This window comes from Danio rerio, chromosome 14, assembly GCF_052040795.2.
Source record: "Danio rerio strain M-AB ecotype USA chromosome 14, GRCz13ab, whole genome shotgun sequence".
Classification (NCBI taxonomy): Eukaryota; Metazoa; Chordata; class Actinopteri; order Cypriniformes; family Danionidae; genus Danio; species Danio rerio.
Genome location: NC_141034.1, coordinates 51,060,529 through 51,084,000, shown reverse-complemented (window position 1 = coordinate 51,084,000; position 23,472 = coordinate 51,060,529). Strand labels below are relative to the sequence as shown.

The following is a 23,472-nucleotide window of genomic DNA, read 5'->3' as shown; positions in this document are numbered from 1 at the left end:
TAAATAATTTGCATTTAAAAGATATAAACCAGATATAAACATCAAAAGCTTCCACACAAATGGATCAACAATGGGTTTTTTTTTTCATATCACCTCATACTTCAAATCTTCGAACCGATCAACATCTCTTCATGCTTCAGTTGAGATCGCATACACAATTCAAAGAAATAATTCATCGTTCAAAACTGAAAATTCTGTCATCATTAATCACACTTCACTTTGTGGAAGGTTTGAAACCACTTGAGGGAGAGTAAATAGTAAATAAATTACACTTTAACTTTAATTAATTAATAAGTTGTTTTTAGATCATTAGTTTAACAATAAAGATAACAGATAGTTTTTGTTGCCAATATTAGTATGAAGAACCATGTAAATGAAACTATATTGGTAAGGACCTCTGAAATGCTTCTTCCCTGACAGCACTACTGTAATCTGTGGCGTTTTCTTTCCTTCATATTTATTTCCAGTGTCCTTTCTCAGCGCTCCAGCTTTCTCTCTCTCTCTCTCTCTCTCTCTCTCTCTCTCTCTCTCTCTCTCTCTCATTAACAGTCAGCGCTCGTTGTGGACTCGCTCTGTGTCTTAACCACTAGGGAGACCTTCATTTATACGCTCAAACTCGGGCTCTCCTTCCCTCCCTCCTTCCTCCTCTCCCGTTTTTCTCACTCTCCTTCTCTCTCTGCCTCTGCCAAGTATTTATGTGTTGATTTAGTCATGCCAGAATTTAGCCAATTTAAGAAGCAGGCCGCGTTTGCAGCTGTTTCATTTTGTCCTCCTGCGCGTGCAGTTTTAACCGGTGGCGGCAGTGGCGTCTGTCTTGAGGGAAAGCTGGTTAAATGAAGTCCTCTCTCTCTCTCTTTCTCCCTGGTTCCGCTCCCTCAGGGCCGCTGGCACAAACATAATTTCTCTCAAAGGGGAGTTTGACTGTAAGATGGATTATTTCTGCCTGAAATCAGACGCTAAGCTGGATAAGGCTGCTCGTCCGTTCAGTTTCAATATTGAAATGATAAGTTAACACTGCAAAGCCACTCGCAAAAAGGAGAAAAGTACAAGTTGTTTCCGTCTCTGCTACTTTTTTGACCAGAGATGTTCTGTTAAATGTTTTGCAAAGCTTTTTATCGGGTGACTAATACTGTTTAAAGGCTTTCAGTGGGAATTTTGGTAACACTTTATAATAACTACACACTACAAATCATTTATTAAGTGTTAGCAAACAGTTAACTCATAAGCATTAACTCTACATTATAGTATGCAGTTTATGATTGTCAGGGTTGGCAGGACCCAAACGCAGAATAGACAGAAGAACATAAGGTTTATTTACAGGAGGTAAACAAGACAACCAAGGACAGTCCACACAATAGTGCAGGGGTGATGGCAGGAGAACAGGCTGGTGAGTAGAGGAGACTCAGGACTTCAGGAAGGTACAGAGGGGAGTGTCTTATGGGGGATGAAACAGTCTGGGGTGCGTTTCCCAAACAACGATGTAACTGCATAGTATGATGCATCGGTTGGGAAAAGAACAATGTAGTGACGAGTGTTTCCCAAAACCCGCAGTTTCTCTGTCGCAGATCCGTTGCTTGAACCACGTTAGTTATAACATAAAACGCCCATAATGATGCTCTAAACGGGGTGGAGTAGCAACTTCTTTAGAGAAGAACCCCATAATATCTTTGTGCAAATTATATTGTTTTACACAAACACGCATTTAAAATAAAATCCAACATTACATTTGGTAAAAACATGCACTCGCTTTCCATATTAACTAAAACATATGTAAAAGGCCTATGTTTGCTTTACTAATATTATTGAGAAGTTGAACATTATAATATTCTATTCTAAAACAAATCACTTACCCACTTACCCAGTTCTTCTCTCAGATTAAATCCCCCTGTGTCTTTCTTCAAAAAACTTTTGTATGCACTTCTGAAGTAATTTATTCCTAGCTTTAAACATAAATTGTGCTGTTTTAAATTTAACCAAATGATTGAATTTAAGTATCGTCAATTTAAAAAATATATCCAAATACCCTAAATTTTAAATTAGTCTAATTGCTTTATTCTGCGTTGTACATTGATTTTATATGTATTTCCATACATTTAACACAAGTGGCGCAGTAGGTAGTGCTTGCATGTTCTCCCTGCGTTCGCGTGGGTTTCATCTGGGTGCTCCGGTTTCCCCCACAGTCCAAAGACATGCGGTACAGGTGAATTGGGTAGGCTAAATTGACCGTAGTGTGTGTTTGTGTTTGTGTTTGTGTGTGTGTGTGTGTGTGTGTGTGTGTGTGTGTGTGTGTGTGTGTGTGTGTGTGTGTGTGTGTGTGGATGTTTCCCAGAGATGGGTTGCAGCTGGAAGGGCATCCGCTGCGTAAAAACGTGCTGGATAAGTTGGTGGTTCATTCTGCTGTGGCGACCCCGGATTAATAAAGGGACTAAGCCGACAAGAAAATTAATGAATGAATTTATTGTCCAAGATAAATCTTAATAACGCAACTTCATGCAGTTCTGTGACCTAATCTAAAGTAAGGGCTATTTATGCGTTATAAATCCTTCAAAATGTCTTTTTAATAAATAATTAAAATCTTAAATTATGCATTAAACCGAACATGTCGCACTTTGAAAAATTGTAGGTTAAACATTGATATTAATAAATGTTTCATAAGCAGAAATATTTAGCAGCCTTGACATGTGAAGACTATGAAAATGTAGCTTTGTCATATAAATTACGTGTTCAAATAGAAAGGAGTTATTTTTGTATTTTTTACATATGTATTTTTGTTCAAATAAATTCAACCGTAGTGAAAATTAGAGGCTAATGTAATAGAATAAAAAATCTTCCTGACCCCAAAGTTTTATGAAATATAATCTCACATTCAGAAAGAAATGCTAAGAAGGTGTTTGCCTAATTTTTGCTTCTTCAGTTTAGTTTTCTACATCAGAATAAATCCACATTACACTCAAAAATGATCTTTGCTGTTTGTTCAAACTGCTTATTTACTGTAAAATGAGCTGAACCAACACAATTCTTGAGATTTTTGGGGGCACAACTTAACTGTTTAATGTTCAGTCCACTTAAATTTGTAAAAACTAATAAGTCAACTTAATTCCTTTATGTTGTTCCAACTCAGCTTGATAGTGTGGAACTCAGCATTTATTTACAGTGTAGGGTATATTCAAAATACATTGGAGGAAATGAGTATTAAACACGTCACCATTCTTCTCAGAAAATATATTTTTAAAGGTGCTTTTGACTGAAATTTTCCTCTGATGTTGGTAACAACTAAATAAATAAATAAAATGAATGATGCATAAACAAACAAATAAATAAATAAATAAATAAATAAATAAAATGAATGAATGAATAAATAGAATGAACGAATGAATGAACGAATAAAATGAATGGATACATAAATAAACAAACAAATAAATAAATACATAAGTAAATACATAAATAAATATATAAATAAATAAATAAAATGAATGATTAAACAAACGAACGAGCAAACAAATAAAATAAATGGATACATACATAAATAAAAAAAAATTTAAATAAACAAATAAATTACTAAAATAAATGGATACATAAATAAATATATGCAAAGAAAACAAGACTAGTTAGTTTACAAAAGAAGTTATGTGCAATAAAATGAAATGACACAGGGAAAATTTATTAAACACATAAAGAAAGGGAGGTGTAGGGAGGCAGGGAAAACCCAGACAGAAGCTGAAATCTCTTTGTAGTTATTCAGAAACCCTCTGCCCTTCCTCAGTGTAAATAAATATTAGCTGCTTCAGTCCAACATCTACATTACGGATAATTAATATGGACATTTCAGCAAGACAATGATCCAAAACACAGACAAGGAGACTCTCAAATGCTTTCAAAGAAAGAAAATCATGCTGTGGAATGGCCCAGCCAATCACCTGATCTGAATCCTTTATAAAATACAAAGTAAAGATCAGATTTGATAGACGAGATCCACAGAACCATCAAGGTTTTCACACTCTGTTGTGAGCAATGCATGTGACTTCATTCTCCATATGAGAGACATCTTTAAGCTGCCATCACCAAAAAAGCCTTTAGTTCAGCACCCTCCTTTTGTGTAATTTTATTTTTAATACAGATAACTCATTTTTCTGATTCTGTTTTTGTTTTGTTATATTTTTATGTTCGTATTGTTTAGGTTTTTACCCAAATCTGGTTCAATTCCATGTCAACAGCTACTTTAGAAATAATATTCCCAGGAAATAAACAAACATGCCATGTTCAATACTAATTTCACTCACTTCATATTCAGCATCCTACAGAGTTTTGCCTCCCAATTAATTTTATTTGAACAAAAGTTACAAAATTAGTGATAAATCATTGTGTCCCTTTTGGAATTGTTTGTAATGAAGCAAATATAAGCTGAGAACAAAACAAAAAAAACAAAACATAACAATGCAGATCGACCTGAGGCCACACATCCAGACAGGGCTCTATCTTTGTCTGCTCATTGTTAAACAGCAACAAACAAAAAGCGTTGCATAATTATCTTCAGCTGCAGGGAAGATTAAGTATTCCAGCTCTACTTTTCGTAAGACCTCGGGCAGGTTACTGTAAACACTGTTTGCAAAAACAAATTATCATACTTCATATCAGTTAGGCTAATCTTCAGCAATTGTTAACAAAACAACAGTCTTACTGTCTCGCTTTGAATGCACGGTCACACTAGGAGAGGGAAAACAAGAATATTTAGTTTGTTTCTAGTTCATTCTGTATCTCCAAACATAGACAGCCAGAGACTAAACAAATTAAAGGGATAGCTCACCACCTAAAAATTAACATTACTTCATGATTTACTTTTCGTTATGTGAGATTCTTCACTCTGTTGAACATGAAGATATTGTGAAAAATGCTGGTTGATGGCGCCCATTGATTTCCTTTGGATACTATGGAAGTTAATGGGTGCCAGGCCCGGATTGGCTAATCGGGTGGGCCGGTCCATTTTTTGGCCGCGAGGGCCAGTGTCCCTAGCTGCTTGCACTCTCAGCAGTCAGACTTTTTATTTATTTATTTATTTATTTGACCATAGCCTTACTCTTTTTATTCATTTTTTTGCCGCAGCTCCGCTCTTTTTATGTATTGTCTCGCAGCCCCGTGAGCAAAATGCAGCCTGCAGGTTAATGATGATGTAACTATCATTCAAACTCAAACAGTGGCACCTTAGTGAAAATAAGAATTCAAATAATTCATATTCATGAATATTACACCTGCTCAGTGAAAAGCAGATGATTCACTAAATTAATAAGTCTGACGGAACTTGATCAGAAATTTAAAAAGGGGAGAAAAAGATTAAGCCATCAATAGAAAGTAATACTGTGGTTAAAAGAGTCTTGCAGATAACTAAGCAATACTTATTTTTTATTCCAAACGCATCTGCATGACAGCGCCATTCTGGTCCAGTGGTCAACACTTTGCATCACAACACCACCTACCCGAGTTCGAATCTCTCCTCAGTAATTTTATTTAACTTTTTTAAATAAACATGTCTCCTGCTGTCGTTGCCCAGTAAACAATTTGGGGCCCACGTTTTCAAAATAAAAGTCCCACATGCATAGTGAAATATATACTTAAAATAATTAAATTCAAAACATACCAATATGCAAATTTGTGTCGTGTGTATTCATTAAACTGAACGTTTGTGTGGTTGAATGATTTTTAATGGTCTAAATCAGTCATACTGTAGTTATTGTAGATTTCTGTATATAACAGTTGATTTAGTTATAGTTGTTGTCATAGTTATCGCAGTTGTCTGTATAGTTGACATTGTTAAAATTGTCATAATAAAATTTGTAGTTGTCTGTATAGTTGTCATAGTAACAGTTGTCGTCATAGTTATCGCAGTTGTCTGTATAGTTGACTGTTAAAATTGTCATAATAAAATTTGTAGTTGTCTGTATAGTTGTCATAGTAACAATTGTCGTCATAGTTATCGCAGTTGTCTGTATAGTTGACTTTGTTAAAATTGTCATAATAAAATTTGTAGTTGTCTGTATAGTTGTCATAGTAACAGTTGTCGTCATAGTTATCGCAGTTGTCTGTATAGTTGACATTGTTAAAATTGTCATAATAAAATTTGTAGTTGTCTGTATAGTTGTCATAGTAACAGTTGTCGTCATACTTATCGCAGTTGTCTGTATAGTTGACATTGTTAAAATTGTCATAATAAAATTTGTAGTTGTCTGTATAGTTGTCATAGTAACAATTGTCGTCATAGTTATCGCAGTTGTCTGTATAGTTGACATTGTTAAAATTGTCATAATAAAATTTGTAGTTGTCTGGATAGTTGTCATAGTAACAGTTGTCGTCATAGTTATCGCAGTTGTCTGTATAGTTGACATGGTTAAGTCTCCACTTCCCTTCCTAATCTGCAATTGCCTCTCTGGTTCTACCACTAACTATATTACAAAAAAAAAAAAAATTAAATAAAAAATACTAATGTTTTGCTTCTTACACTTATACATACCTTCTTGTCCTCATTTGTAAGTTGCTTTGGATAAAAGCGTCTGCTAAATGACTAAATGTAAATGTACCTAAGGAAGCAAAGTTATCAATGTTGTTTAACTAAAAAACGTTTGGCTAATCAAATGCACATTGAGGCAAGCATATTATTGATTTCAGAGATTTTTTATAGTCTTAGAGCTGCATATTAGTTGTCATCTCTTGATGACGTGGCTGCTCATCAGGTCTGGATGAATGACCTAAAGTAGGCCTACATGCAAATGAGGAGGGCATGGCCTGTAAGTCTCGTCACAGTTTGTTTCTGTATCTGATTGGCCTGTTGTCCACCGGGGTTTCACGCTTGTGGAATTTACATGAGAACGAGAAAACCGTAGTGTCTGAGGCTTACAGTATTCCCGTTTCCATATAGTGATCTTTTATTATTCTGCTATACCTTGGTATACCCAGATTTTCATTATAAGGCACCTTTAAAAATAATTAAAAAAAAAACATTAAAGCCTGTTTACCGATTCTAGTACACTCAATAAGCAGAATAATGTTTAAGATAAAAAATTAGCATGGCCTCTTTAAAGGCCTCCCCTGAATTTGAACAAACAAATGAAATGTATTAATGTTGAACTTAATTTGTTTGATAATATCCAGCCCAAATAAATTGTTTGCAACCACTTACAGTTAAAGTCAGAATTATTAGCCGCCCTGAAATATTCGCGCCCCTGTTTATTTTTTCCCCCAATTTCAGTTTAACAGAGAGTAGATTTTTTCAAAACATTTTTAAACATAATAGTTTTAACAACTAATTTCTAATAACTGATTTATTTTATCTTTGCTATGATGACAGTAAATAATATTTGACTAGATATTTTTCAAGACACTTCTGTACAGCTTAAAGTGACTTTTAAAGGCTTAACTGGGTTAATTAGGTTAGGGTAATTAGACAAGTTATTGTATAATGATGGTTTGTTCTGTAGACTATCGAAAATAAATACAGCTTAAAGGGGTTAATATTATTGTCCTTAAAATGGTGTTTAAAAATTAAAAACTGCTTATATTCTAGCCGAAATAAAACAAATAAGACTTTCTCTAGAAGAAAAAATATTATCAGACACACTGTGAACATTTCCTTGCTCTGTTAAACATCATTTGGGAAATATTTAATAAAGAAAATAAAATTCAAAGGTGGGCTAATAATTCTGACTTTAACTGTACCTTAAAAGAATTGTGTAAATCCAATGTATCATTTTGTTCAGTGTATTTATAATATAATTTAAATTGCTCTAAGTTACTATCATTGTCATTTTTTCTGTGTAGGTTCTGCGTATGATTGTCAATAAAACATAACTTTTTCTATATATAAAATTGCTTGGATGTTGTAGTTGATACCTTGCTAGTGTTTTTATATGACTAATTATTTTGATTATTTTTAACAAAATGTCATCTTGTTTTCTTCCTCAGCAATCGGCCGAACCCTTATCCCTCGTTACTTCAGCACAGTATTTGAGGGTGGCGTTACGGATCTTTACTACATCCTGAAACACTCCAAAGAGTCTTTCCACAACTCCTGCATTACTGTGGACTGCGATCAGTGCACGATGGTCACGCAGCACGGAAAACCCATGTTCACTAAGGTAAAGAGAGATTTTGGGCCCTATCATACATCCAGTGCAATAAGGTGCAAGACGTGTTTTGCCTGATTTGTTGCTATTTTCAGACCAGCGCAACCCTTGTTTCTTGTTTTCAACCCTTTTGTTTAATTAGTAAATCTATTTGTGCCACTTTGTGGACTCATGGATGTGCTTGTCTTAAACAGAGGTGTGTTAAGGTGCATTGTTGGCATGTTGCTATTTTGAAGAACTGAAATAGACAGCGTCCTTGACCATCTAAATGCAGATCTAAAGTCCAGTGCAAAGCATGTTAGTTATGCGCCTGTGCGAGTTCAAACGCTTACATTCATTCATTCATTTTCATTTTATTTTATTTTATCTTATTTTCTTGTCTGCTTAGTCCCTTTTATTGAGCCGGGGTTACCACAGCAGAATGATCCGCCAACTTATCCAGCAAGTTTTTATGCAGCGGACGCCCTTTCAGCTGCAACCCATCTCTGGAAAGCATCCACACACATTCACACACACACTTATACACTACGGACAATTTAGCTGACCCAATTCACCTGTACTGCATGTCTTTGGACTGTGGGGTAAACTGGAGCACCCGGAAGAAACCCACGCAAATGCAGGGAGAACATGTAAACTCCACACAGAAACGGCAACTGAGCCAAGGCTCGAACCACTGACCTTCTTGCTGTGAGGCGACAGCACTACCTACTGCGCCACTGCTTTGCCCTTATTTTAATTTACTTTATTTTATTTTATGCATTGATTATTAATTTGTTTTTATTTTTATACTCATAAAATATTTTATATATTGTTATACTTCTATTTTATACTTCCAACATTATTATTTTTTTTTATTTTAATGTTCAAAAGTATTTTTATTAACTTATAATTTTGAGCTTTTATATCCATGACACAAATTTTATCAAAACATGATATTTCTACTAGAATGTTTACTTTTTATTTACTTATTTAATTATTTATTTATTATGTATTCCTTCATTTATTTTATTTTAATTTATTTTATGTTATTTTATTACATGTATTGATTATTAATTTGTATCTGTTTTTATACTTATAAAATATTTTATATATTGTTATACTTCTATATTTTATACTTCTAAAATGGAGTTTATTTTTTTTATTTTAATGTTGAAAAGTATTTTTATTAACGTATAATGTATAGGTTTTATATCCATGGCATTGATATTTAACAAAAAATTATATTTTACTAGAATGTTTGTTTATTTATTTATTTGTTTATTTATTTATTTATTTATTTATTTATTTATTTATTTATTTATGTATTTATGTATTCATTCATTTATTCTTGTTTAATGCTATTTAAAATAACAGATATTTTTATCAAAACGTGATATTTCTACTACAATGTTTACTATTTTTTTTTAAATACATTTTTTTATTATTATTATCAATTTATTTTATTTTATTTTATTTTATTTTATTACATGAATTGATTCTTAATGTGTATATATTTTAATACTTATAAAATGATGTATATATTGTTGCACTGTATATTTTTATACTTCCAAAATGGATTTTATTTTTTTTAAATTTAATGTTCAAAAGTATTTTTTTATTAACTTATAATCACTTTTTTTATCCAGGGCATTAATTTTGATCAAAGCATGATATTTCTACTAGAATGTTTGTTTGTTTGTTTGTTTGTTTGTTTGTTTGTTTGTTTGTTTATTTATTTATTTATTTATTTATTTATTCATTCATTCATTTTGCTTTATTTTATTTTGTTTTAAATGTTTTATTTGTTTTTTATTTATTTATTTGTTTTATTATTTTATTTATTTATTTATTTTTGTATTCATTTGCGTATGTATTCATTAGTTTTATTGTATTTTATTTTATTTATTTGTTTATTTACTTATTTACATATGTATTTATTTAATTTTTTTATTTACGTATGTATTCATTAATTCATTTTATTTTATTTCATTTTATTTATTTTATTTTATTACATTTTATGTCTTATTTGTTTAGCTTTATGTTTACTCCAGACTAAGAGCCAGAGCCAGACTTGCAGTCTTAAACTTAAATCAATTTCTTTTAGCCTCCATCTAAGCACACCAAACCAAAACTCAAGCTCCATCAGGTGTCAAAAATAATTACCTAAAAATGATTGGCATTCACCACTCCGGCATTATGAATTTAGCATATACTTAACTACAGAAGAATGAATGTCTTTCTTGTTAAAGGTGTTTTGGTTGATGCAGGAAGATGGTGAGGTGCTCATAGATACTCCATTTCTTTATCATATTTCTATTTTCTCCTTCTGCATTTTTCCTCGTTATTGCATTTTCTGAGTTGATGGAAAAATTATGCATTTATCTGTTCCCTTCCGTTCTTACTTTCCCTGCGATAAACCCCCGTAAACTGAACAAACAAACATGGCAGGCGTGATCATTTACTACTGTAATCACAGTCATTATTCTGTGTTTACTGATGGAGGTCATTTGGAATTTTCGTGAAATATTTCAGGCAGCTTTGTAGCTCTTTATGAATATTGTACTCTGTGTGACGATATATACTATTTAACTTAGTATATTCATTCATTTTCCTTCGACTTAGTCCCTTCTTTCATCAGGGGTCGCCACAGTGGAATGAACCGCCAACTTATCCAGAATGTTTTACACAGCGGATGCCCTTCCAGCTGCAACCCAGTAGTGAGAAACATCCATACACACTCATTCACACACATACACTATGGCCAATTCACCTATATCTCATATGTTTGGACTTTGGGGGAAATCGAGCACCCGGAGGAAACTCAACATGGGGAGAGCATGCAAACTCAGAAATGCCAACTGACTCAGCCAGGACTCGAACCAGTGACCTTCTTGCTTTGAGGCGACAGTGCTAAACACTGACCCACTGTGTTGCTCTGTTAAAATGTCATATTATTCCAAATGAACTATCATTGTGTTTCTGACAGTTCCACTGAATAAAGAGAACTTGCTTGAAAGGAGTACAGCTAAGGTTCTGTAATCAGTCGCTTCAATAAGTCTAGTGTCTCTCCATCCCTCTTTAATGATAAGTACATGGGCTCTCGTATGGATTAGAGTGGATTAGTCCATATCAGTGTGTGAAAATAATCCAAAGTGCTTGATGGACAAGGTGGAAACATCAAATCTGCTGATAAGCGATTTAACCCTGTGATGTCCACTACAGCTGACAGATCTTTAAACTACATCTTTTTTTAACTATTCAGGGTGTGACGTTTCATTGAACAACCCAATGACCCAATGACCTTTGCTGTAATTCTGCATCACTGTTTTCTTATATATACCGCTGTGTTCATTCATTCATTTTCCTTAGGCTTAGTCCCTTTATTCATCAGGTGTCGCCACAGTGGAATGAACCGCCAACTTATCCAACATACGTTTAAGGCAGCGGATGCCCTTTTAGCTGCAACCCAACATTGGGAAACACCCATACACTCTTACATTCACATACATACACTACGGCCAATTTATCTTATTCAATTCAGCTGTAACGCATATGTTTGGACTGTGGGAATGCTGCTGTGTTATTATTATTATTATTAATATTATTATTATAATTATTATTATTATTAATGGGGTTTGCCATAGGCAAAGTCCATTCTTACTATACTCTTTTTGCTTATTATACTTTTCTTCTTCTTCTTCTTCTTCCGTACACTTTTTCGGCGCGTAACTAGTCCCGCAGCTTTCGTCCCAGACCCTTGAAAGTGGGCTCAAATCGTGCGGCTTTATCGGCAATGGTGTGCTATGACTTTTGTAAGGGGTGAAAAAAATGCATTGACTCAACATTACGCCCAACTTTGACAGATTATAGCGCCGAGTGTAAAATTCATAGAAATTTGGGATTCATATCATCTGTAGGGGGTTGCAGCCTAAGTGAGAACATACCCCGTAAGGGTGTATAAGTTGTACCCCTGGGGCTCTAGTTATTATTATTATTGTTATTATTATTATTATTATTATCATCATTATTATTATTATTATGGTAACACTTCCACGTTCATGTGGAAATTCACACTATTAATCACACTATTAAATACTTGATTAATTATTAAGATATTAAATGTTTATTAGTATTTATAAAGTATGATCTTATTCTACACCCTTAATTGCACCCAATATCTAAACACAACTACTTCACTAACTATTAATAAGCAACTAATTAGTATTTATTGAGAAAAAGTCTTAATTAATGGTTTGTTAATAGAACAAACTGTACATTATAGTGTGAGCATGATTATACACTCACTGGCCACTTTATTAGGTACAGCTTAGTAGTATAGGCTTGGACCCCCTTTTATCTTCAGAACTGCCTTAGTCCTTCGTGGCATAGGTTCAACAAGATACTGGAAATATTCCTCAGAGTTTGTCTTTGTCTTAGCATGCCTCTGCGGTCCAAAGACATGCGCTATAAGTGAACTGAATAAACTAAATATGGCTGTAGTGTTGAATGCACCTGGAAAGTATTCGTAGCGCTTCATTTTTTCCACATTTGTTTATGTTAGAGCCTTATTCCAAAATGGATTAAATTCATTTATTTACTCAAAGCTTGGCACACCTGTCTTGGCCATTTTTGCCCATTCCTCTTTGCAGTACCTCTCAAGCTCTATCAGGCTGAATGGGAAGCGAAGGTGTACAGCCATTTTTCGATCTCTCCAGAGATGTTCAACAGGATTTAGGTCTGGGCTCTGGCTGGGCCACTCAAGGACATGCACCGAGTTGTTGTGAAGCCACTCTATTGATATTTTGACGGTGTCTTTTGGGTCATTGTCCTGCTGGAAGATGAACTGTCGCCCCAGTCTGAGGTCAAGAGCACTCTGAAGCAGGTTTTCATTCAGGATGTGTCTGTACGTTGCTGCATTCATCTTTCCCTCTATCCTGACTGGTCTTCCAGTTCCTGCTGCTGAAAAACATCCCCACAGCATGATGCTGCCACCACCATGCTTAACTGTAGGGATGGTATTAGCCTGGTGAAGAGTGGTACCTGGTTTTCTTCAAATGTAACGCCTGGGATTCATTCCAAAAAGTTCCAATTTAAGTCTCATCAGACCAGAGAATTTTGTTTCTTATGGTCTGAGAGTCCTTCAGATGCCTTGTGGCAAATTCCAGGCGGCCAATCTACCATACAGGCCTGATTGGTGGGTTGCTGCACAGATGGTTTTCCTTCCTTAAGAAGGAAGCTGGAGCTCAGTCAGAGTGACCATCGGGTTATTGATCACCTCCCTGACTAAGACTCTTCTCCCCCGATCACTCAGGTAGAGTCCTGGTGGTTAAACATCTTCCACTTACGGATGATGGCGGCCGCTGTGCTCATTGAAACTTTCAGACAGCAGAAATTTTTCTGTAACCTTCCCCAGCCTTGTGCCTCGAGACAATCCTGTCTCTGAGGTCTACAGACAATTCCTTTGTCTTCATGCTTGGTTTGTGTCAACCCTGGGGCCTTCTATAGACAGGTGTATGCCTTTTCAAATCATGTCCGATCAAATGAATTGACCACAGGTGAACTCCAATGAAGCTGCTGAAACATCTTAAGAGCGATCAGTGGAAGCAGAATGTACCTGAGCTCAATTTAGAGCTTCACTGTAATAGCTGTAAATACTTTTGCGCATGTGATTTTTCAGGTTTTTTTATTTTTAATAAATTTGCAACAATTTCAAAAACTCTTTTTTCACATTGTCATTATGGGGTATTGTGTGTGGAATTTTGAGGAAAAACATTAATTTAATTCATTTTGGAATAAAGCTGTATCATTAATAATAGTGGAAAAAGTGAAGCGCTGTGAATACTTTCCGGATGCACTGTATGAGTGTGCATGGGTGTTTCCCAGTACTAGGTTGCAGCTGAAAGGCATCTGCTGTGTAAAAAAACATGCTGGATGAGTTGGTGGTTCATTCCACTGTGGCGACCCCTGATAAATAAAGAGACTAAGCTGAAGGAAAATGAATGAAGAATTTTCAAACACATCCTGAAGCAGAAATATGTAGCGATAGAGGGATGCTGAAAGACAGACGCTTGTATTTTCACTTTGGCGCCTTCCTCAGCATGTAACAGTGTTGTTGCTGAACACAGGACTCAAAGACAGACGAGAGACAGAAATAAGGAGACAAACAGCAGAAGTGTGTGTGTGTGTGTGTGTGTGTGTGTGTGTGTGTGTGTGTGTGTGTGTGTGTGTGTGTGTGTGTGTGTGTGTGTGTGTGTGTGTGTGTGTGTGTGTGTGTGTGTGTGTGTGTGTGTGTGTGTGTGTGTGTGTGTGTGTGTGTGTGTGTGAGAGAGCGAGCGGGGGAATGTGAAAGCGTGTGGTCATGTGATGGCGCTGTGCTCTCCTCTTGTTGATCCTCCAGAGCCCATCTGTGCTGAGGGCATTGATTAGAGTGGCTCTGGCGGGATTACATCTTTGCCGTTGCCATGCCAACTAATCAGCTGACGCTCCTCCCCCCCTTCCTCCTCCTCATCCTCAGGTTGCCCCAGCAACAGAACATAGGGGCTTCGAGCAGCACAGCTCTAAATTCAGCAAAATGTTTTTCTCATCCTGTTTGTTGTTGTTGTTGTTGTTGTTTTGTAATTGCGGACGGTTGATGACCTCTGCATGTATTCTGTGTTTTGTTGCTTTGTGGAAGCTCGTCTAAGGAATTTCCATTTGTTGCCCTGAGGTTCAGGTGTATATAACATCAACACCTTTATTAGGAAATGGCTTCAAAACTCTGTGGTCTGGATTTAAAAAGCACAGCTTACATGAATTGACTGTATTAGTGCATTTTGATGATGCATTCTGGAACTGTATGAGTTTTTATTAATCCTGTTCATCCAAAAAAATAGATGTCAGAAAAAATTTAAACTTTCACTAGATTTCCCAAAGTGTATCAGTCCTGATTATAACTACATAAAATGGTTTTAAAATAAAAAATAAAAAACATAATAAAAAGAGAAGAAGAGAAATATATATATATATTATTATATACACACACACACACACACACACACTAATACATAATCAGGACTGATACACTAATTTTAATTAATTTAAATAATTTTTTTCTCTAACATCTATATATATATATATATATATATATATATATATATATATATATATATTACACACTAAAGTCTACACTGACGTTCTGTTGTATTTTTGTGGGGGGGGGGGGCATAAATAATTACTTAATTTTATGCAAAATGCATTATAAAACAAAAAAAAAAAAAGGCACTGTATTTTGTAGTGATTTTCTCTGTATTTTACTGTTTTATGTGAGAAAAGCTATCATCACATTGTTTACACCTAAAAATCCGTATTGTCGTCCTGATTTTTTGGTAGTTTTTAATTAATTTTTTTATCGATTGATTGATTTGTTTATTTATTTTATTTATTTATTGTTTTTTATTTATTTGTTTGCTTGTTTATTTATTTCTTTATATGAAAACAATTAGTTTGGGCTGGATTTAAGCAAACAAATTAAATTTAGTAATGTTTAACTTAATTTGTTTGTTTAAATCCAGCCCAAACTTATTGTTTACAACCACTTAACTCAAAAAATTTTAGTAAATTCAAGGAATCATATTTGAATAATTTTTTTGATTAATTTTCGTTCGGCTTAGTCTCTATTTTGGAGTATATTTCAGCATAAGTTTTATGCAGTAGATGCCTTTCCAGCAGCAACCCAATGCTGGGAAACACCCATACACACTTATTAACACACACACACACACTCATACGATCAATTTAGTTAATTTAATTCACCTATAGCACATGTCTTTGGATTGAAACTGGAGCACTCGGAGGAAACCCACATCAGCACGGGAAGAACATGAAGGATAGATAAATGAAGTAAATGTGGGCGATACACCCAAATACAGTTGAAGCCTGAATTATTAGCCCCCCTGTTTATTTTTTCCCCAATTTCTGTTTAAGGGAAAGAAGATTTTTTCATCACATTTCTAAATGTAATAGTTTTAATAACTCATCTCTAATATCTGATTTATTTTCTCCAGAAGAAAAAACATATTTGTGAAAATTTCCTTGCTCTGTTAAACATCATTTGGGAAATATTTAAAAAAAAGAAAAAAAATTAAAGGGGGCTAATAATTCTGACTTCAACTGCATGTGCTGTTTACCTTACAGCCAGAATTATCCCAAAAAAGTTCAACCAAAAAACAAAATATCTTCATAATGTTGCACAAGAGTTACTTTTCCATGACAAATAGTACAGAGAATAATCAGCAGACTGTATTCTTCATAGAAAACATGACCGATCTCTGAATGTCTGCTTTCTCAGGTGTGTACGGAGGGCCGGCTGATTCTAGAGTTTGCCTTTGACGATCTGATGAGGATCAAGACGTGGCACTTCAACATCAGACAGTATCGGGAACTAATCCCGCGGAGCATTCTCGCCATGCACGTGAGTTTGATTTATCTCTCCGTCCCAGCGCTCAGAGGATTTGGCTATAAATATTCAACAGTGTGAAGATTTTTGGTTTCTTTTGCTCACCGTGGCAGCATATATTTGATCAAACACACACACACACACACACTCACACACACAAAAAGATAGTTACTATTTAAAAGCCTTGTTTTCTATTGGAGTATGTTTTTAAATGGGATTTGTTTCCATCATTTCTTCTGTCTGTATTGTCATGTGATCTTTCAGGATTCATTTAAACATGTTGATTTAATGCTCAATAATCCATTAAATGTTAGTTTAAAAGCATTTAGTAATGTTTAGAATATATTTGAAATATGTGACACAAAACATAAGTATACATTTTGTAAATTGAGATGTATTAATTACCTGAAGGCTAAATTAATATACAGTATGCTTTTGTTAGGACAGGACAATATCTGGTGGAGATAATTAAACTATTTGAAAGTCAAGAAATTTAACATGATCTTTGTTATAATATTCTAATATTACAGTTTTTCTCTGGCTTTGGTGAATTTCTGTCAACAATATTTACATTTGCACAACAGTTCATGCATTTCTTAAAACAATTAGTAATTTGAGCACATCCTAGTAGCAGTTTCTCATTCCTTCCAACAAATTGTAAATGCTTTTGGATGTGCATGAATTGCTTTCATACAACTCTCTGCTATTTATAACATTATCATTAGCTTATGTCATGTCAGTCTAATCGAACTAAACTTGTAAATGAAATAAAACTTGTAAAACAACTGAGGAAAACTGTTAATTTTTGCAAAACTTAAAATACATTGCTCTGGGTACGTTTTGTTGCATGTTTCAGATGACAAATCCACTAGGGGGCACTGTCAATTTTTGGCATGAAAGAAAAATGTATCATTTTGACTCATACATTGTATTTTTACCTATTCCCACAAACATACATGTGCAAATTAAATGAAATATCTCTACTTCTAATCCAGTGTAACAATATGCTGAAATATTTATTTATTTATTTTTTAATTAGGTTAATCTTAGGTCAGACATTAAAATATACATAATATTAATACATATAGATATACGCACTGATACAATTCACCAAACAAGAAATTATCAGGAAAACATAATTATACACTAAATAAGTACATTATATAAATAAAAGGTAAAATACCACATATATAAACAAAGATATACAAACATAACAAAAATGAAAGTAATAAAAAACAAACAAAAAAGAAAAGAAAGGAAAAAGGGGCAATTAACATATAGATTTCTCCATAAAATATGTAGAAAAGGGACTTTCTGGAACTGTTCTGGCTTTTGTTTTATTGCAAACCGAATCTTTTTCATTTGAAGAGCATGTAAGAAATCAAAACCCATTGCTGATAAGAAGGGGGAGCTGCAGACTTTCAATTCATAAGAATAAGGGTGCTTTCACACCTACACTTTTGTTTCAGAACCTGTTTCGTTTGCCCAGTTAGCGCGGTTCGTTACACAGCGAGAAGGGCACTGGCTTGAGCCCTGGCTGGGTTAGTTGGCATTTCTGTGTGGAAATGAATAAACTAAATTGGCCGTAGTGTATGTGTGTTTATGTAAAAGTGTATGGGTGTTTCCCAGTGTTGGGTTGCAGCTGGAAGGGCATCCGCTGTGCTAAACATATGCTGTATAAGTTGGCGGTTGAATTAGGCGATGTCGACCAATTTGGCAATGTACAATTTCTAATGTGAAACGTCGTGATAGACGATGACATAGTCATTGTAGGCAGCGGTGAATTCATTGTTTATGAATAATTAATTAATTTATAACGATTTATCTACCGTTTCATTTACCTGACGAGTACGGTTTTTGTTTTATCCTTAATAACTCAAATCATAAATAAAAAAATATAAGTTAAACACAAATTACCACCTGTCAATCACTTTTTGTATGGGACTCTGGCATGAATAGGCAGAGTGATCTGTGTTGTTATCATGGCGTCGACAAACTTGGTTGATTAAAAAAGGTGCACAACCAACAGCAACCAACCAACAGTATCTGAGGTTTTCGCTAAAATTACTAAAGACAAGCGTGAAAGTGAAAGACTGAAGCAGAGTACTGGCGCTGTGACACGTTGCCTGATAGATTCAAAAGACCGAAGAGTCGTTAGATAGAGAAGATGAACTCAATATCATGTTTAACAACTACAGAGAGACGTGTTCCGGCAGTACATCCTTGTTAAACTGTCTGACGTGCGCTGCTCTCAGGGGTTTTGTGCTCATAACACCCCATACTGCCTGCCTTGAGCGCAGACGTGAGCATATACTGCTCAAGCGCATGCCAGAGTGTGTGTGTGGTCACGTGATGTGAGTTTTCAGGAGTATAGTGTGGATGAATCTATTCAGAAATGCTAGATGAAACGCCAGTGTGGATGTGGATCAATTTCATTCTAAAATGCAATTTAAAACTAAGACGTGTTAGTGTAAAAGGGGCCTGAGTGTGTGTTTTTCGCGAGCGGGTTGCTGCTGCGACAGGGGCGGGGCGAAGGATCACGATGCTGAGCTGGCTATGGATGATGGCATCGTCTATCGACCCAACTCTAGTTAGCGGATCATTCCTCTGTGGCAAGCCCTGATTAATAAGGGACTAAACTAAAGAAAAATGAGTGAATGAATGAACGGTTTAACCATAATAAAATGTAAAAATCAAAAGGTCAAATGAGTCATTTATAGAGTGTAATGAACAGTTTTGAAGGACATAAAGAGCTGAAATCATAGGATTCATGTCGTTTTCTCATTATAAAGCAGAACTCCTAATGACTCCTTGCTGTTTAGGCTTTCAGAATACCGAGCTTTACATCACAGTTGAGTTTTAACTCATCTCTTCCCTTGTAGATTTAGAGAGTTTAGTTTTCCAAAGTTTGTTCACAGCAGCTTGTGAAACTCACATGCTTTTAAATTGGGCCCTTTGGGGCTCTGTATTCTGGTGGAGAGAAAGAGAGAGAGAGAGAGAGAGAGAGTGAATGAGCGAGAAAGAGCTTTGAAAGATTTTATGACAGGGATCGTGCAAGAGTTCCTGCAGCACGTTTGATCGTCTCATTCTGATACACATGGGTAAAGTTGCGCCGAAACTCAGTCAAACTCATCTGATCAAGCCTGATGAGAATATGAGCAAATTGGAGAAATCCATATTTCAGATGCTCTATACTTTCTGCTTTCCTGCCCAATCAAATAACAGGAGCTCTGTGATTGGCTGACGCTACTCATGCTGCTAAACACAATTTCCCTTGATGAATCAATGATTTACCAGAATGCAAACAGCATTAGTTTGTAATTCATATGCACTTTAACATTTTAGACAGTCGCTATTAATTAGCAGCTGCGGCACACGACTGATTCAATGCCTCAGATCTGTATCAGAAACATATTCAGTGTAATCACAGTGATTCAGATGAATCGCATTGCTTTTCTAGCATCTCAAGCAGCGGCACAATTACCACAGGCATTGATGGAGACACATCCTCACATATTCATATGTGTAATACTTAGAGAAAGAGACTAATCAAATGTGTTTGTATTTAAAAAGGCCATTTGATGTCGTTTAATGTGTTTTTGTTATTTGGTTGTATAAGAATAGATTAATAAGCATTATTTTTTAACACAGGCTCTTTGGAAATGCATGCTTCAGCCTACATTTTTGTAAAGTCCTAAAAAAGTACTTTGACATGCTTTTGACTGCAGTTTCTAGGTAAAATGAACACTAGGGGGCAGTATAATGCCATCAACTTATGTTCCTTTTCAAACTAAGGATATTTAAATCAGGGGCCTGGCAGACATTTTAAAAGTGGGGGGGACAGCTGAATGAGATTTAAAATTTTACGTTCATTTTATTATCAATTACCTGTTTCTAAATGGTCTGTCTTTAAAAGTGAGGGGGGATAACACCCCTGATTTCAGCACAGCCTTATTGTAAAAACGTACCCCCGTATACATTTCTGGAGAGCATGAATTATGTAGCCAGAGCTAGGTATGGCTGCATTTTGTTTTTAACCCCTTCAGACCCTGCGTCCATTACAATGGACATCACATGACATCCCATTTTTCTGAAATTTGGAACATAATTCAGGTCTGAAGGGGTTAAAACAAACGATATGTGGTGGTTTGACGCTGCTAACGGCTTCAAGTTTTTTGCGCTAACAGCTGACTGCTAACGCATGGCTTTTTTTTGCCAGTTTGCCCAAAAGCTAGCCAAGTACATCGGTAGAATTAAGACGCAAAGAGGAGTTGACCGTGACGATTGGTTTAGAGTCTGGCAAAGAACGGGACCAGAAAGCAAGTAAAATAAATGGCAAAAAATAAAAATAAAGAAGTAAATAACAAGGTGAGAATGTGGTAAGATCTGAAAAATTGGTAAGAATCGATTAGGGCTTTTCTTTTCTGAATTGCTTTTAAAAAAACTCTGTCAGTCGGGTTTAGGGAAGGCAGTGGGCTGGTCAATCAGTGCTTTTGAAAACACTATCGGTTGGGTTTATGGAAGGGGGTGGGTGGAGAGATTGGTCAGTCAATCAACAGCGGCCTCTGGTGGATTTACGCAAGAGCAGCTGGCTTGAATGGCTCTCATGATAGAAATTTGATATTTTGAAAAAGCGTACACAGCAGCCTCTGATGGATTCGCGAAAACTAAAAATGCAAAAAAAAAAGTACCTCTCGGGACGTATTTCGCGATCTCCAGGAATGTGTACACGGGTACGTATCAATAATGAGCCTAGGTTGTGATATTTACAGGGACATTACATTATTAAATAATTGCAAACATTAAATAAATACCACAAAACAGCTTAACTAAGTCTATGATTTGTAGCTGAATATATGTACCTCTCCTGTTTATATCCATATTGTCAACTTTTCTGGTGTGGTCAGTTTGCTTGATAGCTCACTTTGTATGATGTTGTACTTTCTAAAGCATGGTTCTGCAAAAATAACAATAAAAGGGATGTAAAATCAAGGTAAACCTTCATGGTTGCAGTGCATTTTCTCTTGTATTTGCTTTTAAAAACACTATTAGTTGAGTTTAGTATAGGTTTTTAGTCTAACACAGGCTCATTTTGAAAACGTAGTCCCTAGAATCCACGAATTATGTAGCCGGAGGTATGTATGGCTGCATTTAATTTTTTAAGCGAACGCTATGGGGCAGTATGCTGCCGTTCCTTTTGGCGCTTACCTTCATGTAAAGGGCTTTCCCGCCGCAACCAGTTTGTCCTGTTAGCTTGTCGTGTTCGTTGGCGAACTTGAGACACAGAGAGGAGTTGACGACAACGACCAGGTTGTAGTCCGGGGATGATCGGTTCCAGAAATCAGGTGAGACAAAAACAGAATCCAAAAAATAAAGTGAAGGAGTTCATAACAGGGTGAGATTGATGGTAAAATCCGAAAACGTGGTAAAAATCAGACGAGAGCTTTTCTTTTTCTGGACGGCTTTTTTAAAATCGTTGCTTGGGTTTAGGGTAGTAAGCGGACGGGCAGGTCAATCGGTAAAATTGTTTGGGTTTAGGGAAGGAGGAGGGTGGGTCAGTCGATTGGACGGTCGCCCGTCAATCATTCAGTCATTCAGTCGGTTGACAGCGGCCTCAGGTGGGTTTACACGAGAACAGTGCGAGTGTGAACGGCACTCGAGAAAGACATTTGAGAAGCAAAAAAAGAGCACACAGCGGTCTCTCACGGATTCGCGAATACAAAAACTGCAAAAATACAAACCTCCTAGGACGTATTTCGCCATCTCCAGAAAAGTCCATGGGACTACGTTTTCAGAATGAGCCTGGGTTGTTTAAGTCAGTGGTCTGCTAGCTGGTATGTATACGACAAGCACTGCCTTCTACTGGATGTGTACAAAGGATGTGTATCTGAAACGTACAACAAAACAAACCCTAAGTAACAGATTTAAGATTTTCAAAAATTGTAGACAGCGCCCGCTAGTGGTTTTGTCATCTGAATCATGTAACCAAACATATCAGGAGCAATGTATTTTAAGTTTTGCAAAAATGTAGGCTGATGCCCATATTTCCAAATGAGCCTGTGTTGTAATTGTCACATACTGTACATTATTTGTGCATCTCTTGTCGTTTTCAGCCTCACCTTCGGAGCCATTTGTCATAATTGCCGACTCCTTAGTAGTCTTTAATCTCCATAATAAAGCAGAGAAAGTGCAGAGCAGACCACAGAGCATTCTGAAGTCTCTCCTGGACAATTCCTATAGTGTCTGTGTTTTTCACAATCTGTATACAGTTTCTGTGCCACATCCCCATGTGGACTTGTTTTAACTTTTGACTATACTTAGATAAGTTTTTACTGTAGGTGGTCCTGTTATAATTGGCTCTCTGCCAGCTTGTTAAGGTCACCAGAGATGTCACAGGTCTATGTCAGCAACTGTGTTGACACCAGAGCATAGATGCAACTTATGAAAAGTGTTTGCATACATTATCATGATGGTACATTACCGTGATAATATGTTGCTCACTCCAGCTTCTGACACATATAGCTTCATATGAGTATTTAACATATATAATCAGTGCTTTACATATTAATTTATTTTACATAATCAGTCATCTAATAGTGTTGCTCCTGTCCTCCTCATCTAACACACAAACATTCCTCAGTGTTTTTACCACAGGCCGGCATGTTTGCTACACACACTCTTAGATATGAGAGAACACTGAGAGAATAAAAAGATCTTCTTCAATCTATTGTCAATAAGGGGTGCGTTTCCCAAAACCATTGTTAGCCAACTAAGGTTGCAAGTTCTGTCGTTACAAACATAGTTTGTTGATTTGCCGTTTCCCAAATCCGTCGCTCCTACGAACATTCGCAAACTGCGTCATAAATTTAAGCACTCGCAACTACAGCTCTGGAGCTGTAGTTAGAAACATAGTTCCTGGCTGTGTTCTATTCCTAGTTACCCCCCCCC

At 35.7% G+C, this 23,472-nt stretch overlaps 2 protein-coding genes across 5 annotated transcripts in view; both read left to right on the top strand.

Annotated features, from left to right (window-relative positions):
* The window catches only part of qdpra (quinoid dihydropteridine reductase a), a 242,118-nt gene that overhangs the window by 165,012 nt on the left and 53,634 nt on the right, over window positions 1-23,472 (top strand). The gene's annotated exons all lie outside the window — the stretch shown is intronic.
* ldb2a (LIM domain binding 2a) overlaps window positions 1-23,472 on the top strand; it is a 156,954-nt gene that overhangs the window by 98,377 nt on the left and 35,105 nt on the right. For all 4 annotated transcript variants that reach the window (XR_015506614.1, XR_015506613.1, XM_087280100.1 and 1 more), the window contains 2 exon segments: window positions 7,951-8,123; window positions 16,417-16,539. Coding sequence is in view for 2 of the 4 variants with exons in the window: in XM_087280100.1 (XP_087136226.1) it covers window positions 7,951-8,123; window positions 16,417-16,539 (296 nt within the window). In the remaining 2 variants the exon portion in view is untranslated.